The sequence below is a fragment of the Loxodonta africana genome, chromosome 17, assembly GCF_030014295.1.
Source record: "Loxodonta africana isolate mLoxAfr1 chromosome 17, mLoxAfr1.hap2, whole genome shotgun sequence".
NCBI lineage: Eukaryota > Metazoa > Chordata > Mammalia > Proboscidea > Elephantidae > Loxodonta > Loxodonta africana.
Genome location: NC_087358.1, coordinates 59,201,512 through 59,213,672, shown reverse-complemented (window position 1 = coordinate 59,213,672; position 12,161 = coordinate 59,201,512). Strand labels below are relative to the sequence as shown.

Here is a 12,161-nt window from a genome sequence, read left to right as displayed (position 1 = left end):
TTAGAAAAATTAATCATAGATCACTTCAGAGAATTCTAGAGGTTCTTAGAAAATATTTGTTTTTATTTCTATAGAATTTAAACATGCAAATTGTGCTGAAAACACTATTTTTTGCCCTGTCCCAGTGACATTTGTTTCATGTGTTTTTTCTTTATGTGAAAACAGTTACCTTGTTACATCTCTCTGCCCCTAAGACCACCGCTCCCCCATACCATCACTTCATAGCTGATTAAAAACAATTGGTGGTTTTATTTCTGTGTTGGTGCTTGTTAAGGTCTTTCAAAGCGCAAACTTTGAATGTTCTCTCTCTGCAAATCCAGGTGGTTGAAAGGCTACCAGAGATTGCTAATTTAACTGATTCGTCTGTTATAAAGGAATAAAAGAACCAAGTAATGAATAGACTTCTATTTTTGTAAATCTGTCTTTTGATTTTTTTTCTGTTTATAAATGATCCTTCTTGTAGAAAAACATTAGAATATGAAATTTTATTTACATTATTTAACTGCATAATGATATTTATTATTGTATCTATCTTAATATTTTCACTAAAATGCTGGGTTTTGCCAGGCTAAAAATAGGGTGAGAATGCTATTTGAGAAAGGAAGACAAAAGGTAGATATGAGCACTGTCTGAGTATGTGTTAGGAGTAAGGATAGACTCTAGGGGACCAACCTTGATTAGAGAGTAAGATACACTGTTGTAAAAACAAACCAAACCAGTTGCCATTAAGTTGATTCTGACTCTTGGCTACCTCGTGTGCAGAGTAGAAGTGCATTCCATAGGGTTTTCAAGGCTCTGACCTTTTGGAAGCAGATCACCAGACCTTTCTTCTGGGGGGTCTTGAGTGGCTGTGGAACCACCAACTTTTCGGGTTGGAGTGGTAAGTAGTGCTTAACCATTTGCACCACCCAGGAACTTCAGGTATGCTGTTAAAACCAAACCAGACCCGTTGCTGTCAAGTTGGTCCGACTCATAGTGACCCTATAGGACAGAGTAGAACTGCCCCATAGGGTTTCCAAGGCGTGCCTGGTGGATCCGAACTGCCGACCTTTTGGTTAGCAACTGTATCTCTTAACCACTATACCACCAGCGTTTCCAGATACACTATTAGGATGCTATTTTTCATTTTAATGAGTGAACTTAATTAGCCTAGCATTCAGAGGTTCTTCACAGTCTGTCTTCTACCTTTATTTCCGTCTGTATTTTTCACTGCTGTAACGTAAATCCTAGACTTGAGGGAAATTGACCTTAGTCTTTCCTGATGCACTGTGCCCTTCAGTTGTGGGCAGTTCCGTTTGGCTCTGGAGACCTACTTCTCCCACTCTGGGAAATGCTTCTATCTCTCAAAGATCTTCAAGGTGCCTTGAAATGTTTCCTGTTTGCAGCTGGGTGTGATCTCTCCTGCATCCTTAAAACATTTACACCTAATCCTCACTTATCAACTGTATTGTTATCCAGCAATTTGCGTTTACGACAGTCATAAATCTGTACAACTATTTTGCACACTAAGCATGTAAGCCTGGCATTAAGGAACGCTGCCTCTGAGGTGCAAGGTGAGAGTAACTCTGGCTGTGATGGTTAAGGTTATGTGTCACCTTGGCTAGGCCATGACTCTCAGTGGTTTTGCAGTTATGTAATGATGTAATTTGGTAGTTAAGTAATGGTGTAGCCATTCTCCATTTGTGATATGATGTGGTCATTCTTCATTTTTGCATAATGCTGATTTTTGCCTAACAACCTGGTCGTTGGAACTTAACCATGTTGATAAAGTGAAGAGTGACTGTATTTGTCTCTTGAATAACTTTCTTCAAGCATCTTACATACTTCCAGACAGTCAGGTGCCTGTCTTTAATATTCTAAAAATCCCTGATAGCCCTGAAGATGATACCTTGCTCATAGTGGGTGTTCAGTAATTATTTTTTGAATGAATGATTGTGAAAATATTAGCATTAGTTGCATTTTTATACAACGAAATGAATTTTTCCATTCTAAAACACGTTAATGCGTGTATAAATACAGTGGTTCCTTTAAAACAGGGTTTCTCAATGGAAACACTGTTGACATTTTAGTCTGAATAATTCTTTGTTGTGCGGGGGTACCCTGTGCTGTATGTTGTGGGATGATTAGTGGCATCCCGGGCCTCCACTCACTAGCTGTCGGTAGCACCCCCAGCCCCACTGCCACCCCAGTTGTGACAAACCAAAAAGGTCTCCAGACTTTGCCAGATGTCCCTTGAGAGGCAAAATCAGCCTTAGTAGAGAGTCACTGCCTTAGAACAAAAAAAACATGGATTTCAAGAGTTTTAATTGCAGTTTACAGTCTGTGCATTGTGTTCAGAGAGTGAATTTTAAGTGTAGAAACAAATGTTTCATAGTTTTTCAAATTTAACTTCGCTTAATTTAAAGAAACTTGTCAAGAACACTATTCTTATAAACGTTTGGGGACTTAAGAAAATTGCATTTTTAAACTCCTTTGTGTACTTTACATCGAGTAATGGATTTTATTTGATATTTTCTACAGATCGAAATTAAAATGAAAAAGCCAGAGGCTGTGAGATGGGAAAAGCTTGAGGGGCAAGGAGATGTGCCTAAACCGAAACAGTTCATAGCAGGTTTGTTTTCTGGCCTTGATGAGCTTTAAATTCATATTGTGTAGAAATTAAATAGTAATGAGCATTTGTTCTACTTTTATTATTTATGTTTCCAATATAAGATGCATTGAGTATAATAAGGTTGCTCTGTAATGAATACAAATTAGCTTTTTTTTTTTAAATGAAGGGGTCTTAACTTCTTAAACTCTTAAGAATACAAAATGAATGGCAGCGAAATCCTAGACGGAGTTGGAATATACTGTTTACTGGGTCGGTTTATGACCTCAGTTGGAGCTTGCTTGTTGTGTGTTGGCCTTCCCTAGTTGCTTCCCTTTGGGTCATAAGTGAATTAGTTTACCCTGCTGACATCCCCCAGCCCCCCTTTATTCATTCCTGTTCCTTCTGCTGATATTGTCAGCTATAAGTTCCTGGAATCTGGCACATTGGGTACTGCTAATTTAAACATGGACACAGATAGGTAACGAATGGCTAAGGGAAGCCGGGTTGATTGGCCCTTTAGAGGATAGAGAATTTTATATTAAGGTCAATTTTAAGCATATGCAATGGGCAGGTAAGCTACATTTGTCTTAATGGAATAATTAATTGTAGGGTGTTCTTAGAACTATGAGATTGTATTTTATAGCAATAGCTTCATTAATGAATGGAGAGAATTTTTTTTTTTTTTTTTAAATTAGGGCTAGTGCTCTGATTTGGTGACTGAAACAAGGTAACACTGTTTCAGCCACTTTCAGATTTTGACTACATTGTATAACAAATACACTACCTTTGTGGCAACTTTTTTGAAAACACTGAGTTATCCAAAAAATATAAAATTATCTATCTATGCTTTTTATTTTGAAATAATTTTAGATTCACATACCAAAACCAAACCCACTGCCGTCGAGTTGGTTCCTACTCATACCAACCCTATAGGACAGAGTAGAACTGCTCGATAGAGCTTCCAAGGAGCGCCTGGCGAATTCGAACTGCCGACATCTTGGTTAGCAGCTGTAGCACTTAACCACTATGCCACCAAATTCACATAGAGGTACAAAAATAAGAGTCCCCCGTACCCCTCACCCAGATTTTCCCAGTGATAACATCTTAACGAACCGTATTATGATTAGTAGAACCCGGAAATTAACATCAACAGGTGATTTTAAGGGCTGAAGTATTTTGGTACCTAAAGGATTTAACTAAGCTGCTGCTTCACACTTTTAAATAATGTTATAGTTAAGAATGTTATGTTACTTGCCTCTCTTGGGACTGACCCAGAGGTATTTGGGCTGAGGTTTATATATAGCTCAAAGCATTTTTTTTTTTTAAGATGCTTTAAATGTAGCATCTCACGTAATCTAGGGAACAATAGGCAGCCCAGGATTGTTACTCTTATTTTACAGGCTCAGAAAGATTAAACAACTTGATTAAGATCACCCAGCGGTTGTCATTGTCTGGGACCAGGTCTTCATAGTAGGAGTCTGGTTCTTCTGTGAACCCCACACAATACTGGTTGTTGCTGCGTTTTCTACGAAAGAAAGCGGTCTCAGCTAACATGAGTATCGTTGCATTATTTGATACTATTCTGAATGAGCGTGAAAGGTTATATATCTTCCAGCAGTTTATCTCCCATCTATGGGGGTCAAAGTTTTTCTGAAATTAAATATAAAAATTTAGTATTATAGTTTAAAAAGTTCCTAAACTCAAAGCTTTGGATATTCAGGTTGTTATTTCTATGCTGTTACATTTTTGTAACAAATTAATATGCTTGTCAGATTCCTGTGTATTGCAAGCCGGAGGATGGCAGATAAGGGCAGTTCACTTAAGCTATCGGGGCTGGGCTGGTTTTCTTACCTGTAAAATGGAGATTAGAACCTCTGTTCTCACCCTTCTTGAGAGTCAGTGTTCAGATTAATTAAATCTATGTTTCTCAGACTCTTAATTTACCATGGCATGTATTGTTTGTTTGTTTTATCTGGCCACTAGTGAAAATGTATAGAGATAGGGATGATTACTAGTGGAAGGAAAATGGATAGAGTTTTGAAAATAATACACTTACCCTGAACAAAACTGTGAGTTTTTTGTTCAGGGACTAGGCAAGGAGTGAGTCAGCTTGCAGGTGAAGAGGAAGGGTGGAAAAACAGAATTAACCATTAGTACCTTTGCAGCTGTTTTGAGGAAGGGGCTATGGAGAGGTGGGCAGTATCGGAGGAGGGACATTTAGATTAGGATTATGTCCTAATAGACTAGTTAGGAAACTTGGAATCAGGTTTTTAAAAAGCTCTATAGATGTACTTTCCAATACAGTAACCACTAGCTATGTGTCCCTTTTGAACATTTGAAAGGTTAACTAGGTAGAATTAAACTATGCTGTAAGTGTAAAACACACAGCAGATTTTGAAGACTTAGTATGAAAAAAACTGTAAAATATCTTCATATTTTTATGTTTATCTCATGTAGAAATGGTATTATTTTGGGTATATTAAGTTTAATAAAATGTATTATTAAAACAAATTTCACCTGATTTGTTAACATGGCTGTTGGAAAATCTTAAATTACATATGTGGCTTGCATTGGTGGCTTCCATGATATTTTCATTGGACACAGCTGCTATAGTTGCTAGGTCAGCTAGTTATCTTTTAATTACTTATATGATCTGCTTGCCAAGATCTTGATTGTCTTGGTCTTTGGGGCAGCCTTGGAGGTCCCCTGAGGCCCTGGACCACCTAGCTTCTCTGGCTGCAGTGAACCTCCATTTACTTGAATGTGCCCTACAAGTACTAATATTTTCTAAGTATGCATGATGTGGCCATTGCTCTCTTGATGATCAAGTAGTATTTTCCAACATTCAAGGATATCTGATTGTTATCTCCCACTGAAGTAATTTTATATTTCTAATGTGGGGGGAGAGGATGGAGTCTTAACTGTCAAGTGACATGGATGATGATTTATATTTTCAGAGTATTTCTAGTCTGAAAATATATTTGAGTACCTCAGAAAAGTCACATTTTAAACATTCATTAAAGCTGTTTATAAGAGAAATTTCTAAATGAAGCATCTTTTTTAAAAAAATAAGTTTATTTTTAGAATAGTTTGTACTGTCTTTGCAGCCTTTCTGTAAGTTTAAAAGCTCCCATATACCTCTCACTGTGTCCTCTATTTTCCTGTTATTAATGTGAAAAATCTATCTTTAGTTTCGCATACTGCATCATAAGTTTATCCTTCAGTGAGTTTTTTTGCTCAGAAGTAGCTCCCAGATTTTACATTGTGCTGATTCCGTTAGTAGTGTGAATCTAGTTATTGATGTATATATCAAAAAGACACTTTTACAAACATGAAATTCAGCGAAAAAAGTATTTGCTAAGATGTTCTCTACACAGTGGTCACAAGGTTTACATATCCTTAACATGATCAAAATGTTGTGATTAATCACTTTTGCGTCTTCTTCACAGATGTAAAGAACTTATATCCATCATCATCTCATTATACCAGAAATTGGGATAAATTGGTTGGTGAGATCAAAGAAGAGGAAAAGAATGAAAAGTTAGAGGGAGATGCAGCTTTAAACAAATTGTTTCAGCAGATCTATTCAGATGGTTCTGATGAAGTGAAACGTGCCATGAACAAATCATTTGTAAGAACATAAACTTTTTTTTCAAACATTGTAGCAGTAAATTTCAGGAATTTTAAAAGTAAGAATGATAAATACGTAATTTGAGACCGCATTGCATGCACTGTAGCTGGGAGACCTTTTGGAATAGGCTTTGTCTGAACATTTCTTCTTACTCTAAGCTTAGAATAATTATTGAGGAAGTTGGAGACTCGTGACTGCATATTGTGGATGATATGAGAAGCAGGTGGTTTACTCCGAATAAATGTTTATTAACAGTGAGTTAGAATGTGAAGGCTAAGAAATACTAGGGTTACATTGGGTGATGTGGAGCCATCCCAGTTGGATTTAGCACAGTAGCTGAATGAACTTCCAGTATTTATCTCCTAGAATCAAAGGTAGTTTCAATGCCAGAGATGAAAATGTAGAGGGACACTTCCAGAAGTATTTGGCAAGTAGAAGGTGCACGTTAATTATTATTTGGTTTGTTAATAACTTCACTGTTGATTAGGAAAATTCAGGCTTTTTGCCAGGGCAGCATAAATATGGCCTGAATTGGACTTTAAGTTCTGAGATTTTAGTGACAGATCATCACTGTAGAACGATATAGATTATTTTGCTTGAAGATGTAAGTACTTGACTTTTACCAGCACCTCTGGAAATGTCGCTGCCTTCTTTTAAGGCGTTTATATTTAAAAAATCAAACCCACTGCTATCAAGTCGATTCTGACTTATAGCAACCAAATAGGGTTTCCAAGGCTGTAAAGCTCTATAGAAGCAGACTGGCACATCTGCGAAGCCACAGGTGGTTTCAAATTGCCAACCTTTTGGTTAGCAGTCAAGTGCCTTAACCACTGTACCACCAGGGCCCTCAGTATATTTAAAGTAGAAAGTTAAAAATAACAATTATTAAAAGTAATAATAAATGTGGCTGAGGCTCATATTATTCCTCATACATGAAATGATGTGGTAACTGGTCATGATTGCACTTTTCACAGAGACATCCCTTGTATCGTTTACCTGTTTTTCCCCAGTGGTAACATCTTGCAGAACTATAGTACAATGTCACAGGATATTAACATTGATACAGTTAAGATAGAGAACATTTCCATTACCACAAGGATTCCTTACATTGCCATTTTATGGCCATACCCACCTACCTCCCACTCCACGCTTCCCTAAACCCTGGCAACCACTAAATCTCGCAGATCTTTGTCAGATACGTGGTTTGCAAATATTTTCTCCCGATCTAGCTTGTCTTCTCATTTTTTTAACAGGATCTTTTGCTGAGCTTAAGTTTTAAATTTTAATGAAGATACATACTTTATGAATTGTGCTTTGAGTGTCACATTTAAGAACTCTGCCTAGCCCTAGCTCAAAGATTTTTTTTTCTCTTAATATTTTATTATGTTTTAGGTGAAAGTTTACAGAGCAAGTTAGTTTCCTGTTTAGCAGATGGTAGACAAAGTGTTCATGACATTGGTTGCAGTCTCTACACTGTGTCAGCATTCTCCCCGTTTCCGCCCTGGGTTCCCCATTTCCTTTCATCTGGTTTTCCCACCCCCTCGCGCCCTCCATCTCTACTTTCGGGCAACTGTTCGCCTTTTGGTTGCGTGTAATTTTTTGTTCTACAGAGCACATTCTTTTTGTATGTTAAATTGTTTGTTTTATAGGCCTGTCTGTTCCTTGGCTGGAAGGTGGTTTCTGGGAATGGCTGCACGTGCAAGTCAGAGGGGCATCCTAGGGCCATAGTCTTGGGGGTTCCTCCAGTTTCAAGTAGGCCTATAAATTTGGTCTTTTTTTTATTAATTTGATTTTTGTTCTACAGTCTTCTCCCACTATGTCCAGGACGCTCTGTTGTGATCCCAGTCAGAGTGGTTGGTAATGGTATCCAGGCACCATCTAGTTCTTCTCGTCTCAGGGGTGTATAGTTAGTGGTGCATGTGGTCTTTAGTCCGTTGAACTAATTACTCCCTTGAGTTTTTGGTTTTCTTCACTCTCCTTTACTCTGGATGGGAAGAGGCCACTAGTTGTACCTTAGATGGCCTTTGGCAAGCTTTTTTTTTTTTTTTTTTTTTAGATTCTCTGCCTCTTTTTTTAAATTTTTATTGTGCTTTAAAGTGAAAGTTCACAAATCAAGTCAGTCTCTCATATAAAAATTTATATGCACCTTGCTATATACTCCTAGTTGCTCTCTTCCTAATGAGACATAGCACACTCCTTCTCTCTACCCTCTGTTTTCACGTCCATTCAGCCGGCTTCTGACCCCCTCTGCTTTCTCATCTCCCCTCCAGACAGGAGCTGCCCACATAGTCTCATGTGTCTACTTGATCCAAGAAGATCACTCCTCACCATTATCGTTTTCTGTCCTATAGTCCAGTCCAGTCCCTGTCTGAAGAATTGGCTTTGGGAATGGTTCCTGTCTTGGGCTAACAGAAGGTCTGGGGACTATGACCTCCAGGGTCCTTCTAGTCTCAGTCAGACCATCAAGTCTGGTCTTTCTACAAGAATTTGAGGTCTGCGTCCCACTGCTGTCCTGCACCCTCAGGGGTTATGTGTCGTGTTCCCTGTCAGGAAAGCCATCGGTTGTAGCCGGGCACCATCTAGTTCTTCTGGTCCCAGGCTGCTGTAGTCTCTGGTTCTCATGTGGCCCTATCTGTCTTTTGGGCTCATATTTTCCTAGTGCCTTTGGTATTCTTCATTCTCCTTTGCTCCAGGTGAGTTGAGACCAATTGATGCATCTTAGATGGGCGCTTGCTTCTTAGATGGCCGCTTGCTCCCCTTGGAAGCGTCTAAGACCCCAGATGCTGCTCATCAAAGTGGGATCTAGAACGTTGTTTTTACATACTATGTTATGCCAGTTGATGTAAATGTGTCCCAAGTCTGTGGTCTTTAGCCTGCAACCCTAGTAGCTTTATCCAAGTAGGTATTTGTGCATAAGAAGTTTTCATGACTGTGTTCCTGTGTGTTTTGTTGTCTAAGTTAGTATACATACAACATCTAGAAATATGTATATAGAGATATGCACAACCTAACCTATATCTGCAGGTAGGTGTGTATGCTCCTATACACCCTCCCGTATCTCTTTAGCATATGTATCTACCTATTTATCCCTTCATAAATTATTGTTTGTTAGTGCTGTTGTTGCAAGATTGTCTGCGTTACGGTAATTGCTATAGGCAGTTCTTTGTTCTTGTGTTCCTTTCAGTGTTTGCCTTTGCCTTTGTCATTGTTGTGCTGATTTCACCTATGCATTGTATTGCCTTTCCCTTCACCATTGCTACTTTGTGTCTTCTACCTATTTAGTAATTTATCCCCTCTCCCCCACCCTTCCTTGGTAACCATCAAAGAACTTTTTATCTGTCTTTTTTTTTTAAATGTTTTATCATGTTACATATTACATATAAGTCATTGATCCATTTTGAGGTAATTTTTGTGTTGTAGTGTAAGACTTAGGTCAAGCTTTTTTTGTGTGTTTTTTTGCTTGTGTGTGTCCAGTTGCTCCACCACCCTTTAAATTACTTATACAACATTGTAAAAAATGAGCTGAGCTTATTTGTGTGGTCTCTTTCAGGGTTTTCTCTCGTGTTTCATTTTGTCCATGTGTCTATGCCTCTCACAATTACAGCTTCATTAATGTAGATGTATGAGGTACTGAATTCAAGCAGGCTCATTATTCCCACTTTATTTTCTGTTTCAAAATTATTTTGCTGTTTCATGTAAATTTTAGAACAATTTTATTTATATGTACATATGTACAAAAAAGTCTTGTTGAGATTTTGGTAGGTATTCTACTAAACTACTTATCAGTTTGAGGAGAAGTGGCAGCATTTCAGTGTTATATAATTTGCAGCATAAGTTCTGTACATGTTTTGTTAGATTTATGTCAAAGCGTTTAATTCATTTTTTGAGTAATTGTAAGTGGTATTGTGTATTTAATTTCAGTATCCACATGTTCATTGCTAATTTGGTTTTTGTATGTTTATCTTGTAGCCCGCTATCATGCTGAACTGACTTATTCGTTCTAGGAGGTTTCTTTTTTAAGATTTCTTTGGACTTTTATGTAAACAATTATGTCATCTGCAGTCATGGATAGTTTTGTTTCTTCCTTTCTGATCTGTATTTATTTCTTGCCATGTGGCAGTAGCTAGAATTTCCAGCAGTACGTTGAATAGGAGTGGTGAGAGTGAATATCCTTGCCTTGTTTCTGATCTTTGGAGGAAAGCATTGTTTTTCACCATTAAGTAGAATTTTAGCTGTAATTTTTTTTGTTTTTTGTTTTAGTTGTCCCTTAGGTGAAAGTTTACATCTCAAGTTAGTTTCTCATACAAAAATTTATACACACATTATGTGACCCTAGTTTTTATCCCTATAATGTAACCGCACATTCCTCTTTTCCACCCTAGATTTCCCATGTCCATTCAGCCAGTTAGCTGTAGATTTTTTGTTTGTAGATGCACTGTCATGGATTGAATTGTGTCCGCCAAAATGATGTGTTAACTTGGTTAGGCCATGATTCCTAGTATTGTGTGGTTGTCTACCATTTTGTCTTCTGATGTGATTTTCCTACGTGTTGTAAATCCTACCTCTGTGACGTTAATGAGGGGGGCATGGGCGGCAGTTGTGTAAATGAGGCAGGACTCAATCTATAAGATTAGATTGTGTCTTGAGGCAGTCACTTTTGTGATAATAAAAGAGAGAAGCAAGCAGAGACAGGAGGAACCTCATACCACCAAGAAAGGAGCCCTGGGAGCAGAGTGCATTCTTTGGACCTGGGGTTTCTGTGCAGAGAAGCTCCTAGTCCAGGGGAAGATTGATGACACGGACCTTTCTCCAGAGCCGACAGAGAGAGAAAGCATTCCCCTGGAGCTGATGCCCTAAATTTGGATTTGTAGCCTACCTGGCTGTTAGAGAATAAATTTCTCTTTGTTCAAGCCATCCACTTGCAGTATTTCTGTCATAGCTGCACTAGATGACTAAGACAAAATTTGGTACCAGGAGTGGGGGTACTGCTTCAACCCATTGCCTAAATGTGGATGCTGTTTTGAAACTGTGAGTGGATAGAGAGTTGGCAGCAGCAGAACCAGACCAGTGGCAGACAACACTGGAGCCGACCCACAGAGTGAGAGAGCTGAGTGCGTGTGCACAGGCAGGAGTCTTCCTGGTGGAATGGGGTGCTTCTGGGCACTTAAAAGTGGAGCTAGGCTTGCTGACTCATGAAACAAGGCAGCTGAGTGTCTCCCAGCCAAAGTTGACTGACGGAGTGGGGTGCCTCCAGGCACTTACTGGTGGAGCTACAGAGCTTTGGAACACCTGCCCCAGCTGGGCAGACGCGGGCATGAGGCCTGAGAGGCCAAGAAGCCAGGAAGCAGAAGCTGAAGAGAGAAGAAACACAAGAAGCTGAGCTGCCTCAGTCTCAAAAGGTATGGCCATGACCTCTGGGATGGCAAAGGGTGGAGCCATGTCCTCTGGGGTTTCTAAGGGTGGAGTTCCCACTCAGATGGACTAGGAGAACGGTGCCCCTAAAGCTAAGGGGGCAGAGTTGCCATCCCAGCGGGCCTGAAAGGTAGAGCTGAAGCCCAGAGCCAAGGGGCCTCCACTCAGAATCCAGAGAGAGTGTCCAGTACCTAGAGTCTGGAGGGCAGGGCCATTGTTCAAATGGTCTCAGAGAACAGAGGATTATTTTCAGAGCCTTGAGGGTTAATGTAATGTGTTCTCCTGACTTGCTTGTTGCCTGTACCCTTTCTTTTCCCACAATTTTTCCCATTTGTAATGAAAATGTCTAGCTTGTGCCTTTTCCACCATTGTACTTTGGAAGCAGATAACTTGTATTCTGAATTTCACAGATGAAGAGGAATTTTTGGATTTTGGACTTGGAGTTGATTTAAGACTTTTGCTAAAACATGATGGGGTGAATATGTTTTACATGTAGCAAGGACATGAATTTTTGAGGTCCAAAGGGTA

The 12,161-nt window shown here is 39.0% G+C and overlaps 1 protein-coding gene across 3 annotated transcripts in view; it reads left to right on the top strand.

Annotated features, from left to right (window-relative positions):
* The window catches only part of SUGT1 (SGT1 homolog, MIS12 kinetochore complex assembly cochaperone), a 66,211-nt gene that overhangs the window by 35,091 nt on the left and 18,959 nt on the right, over positions 1-12,161 (top strand). For all 3 annotated transcript variants that reach the window (XM_064270062.1, XM_010592572.3, XM_064270063.1), the window contains 2 exons: positions 2,521-2,611; positions 6,040-6,221. In XM_064270062.1, the coding sequence (XP_064126132.1) occupies positions 2,521-2,611; positions 6,040-6,221 (273 nt within the window). The remainder of the gene's footprint in view (positions 1-2,520; positions 2,612-6,039; positions 6,222-12,161) is intronic.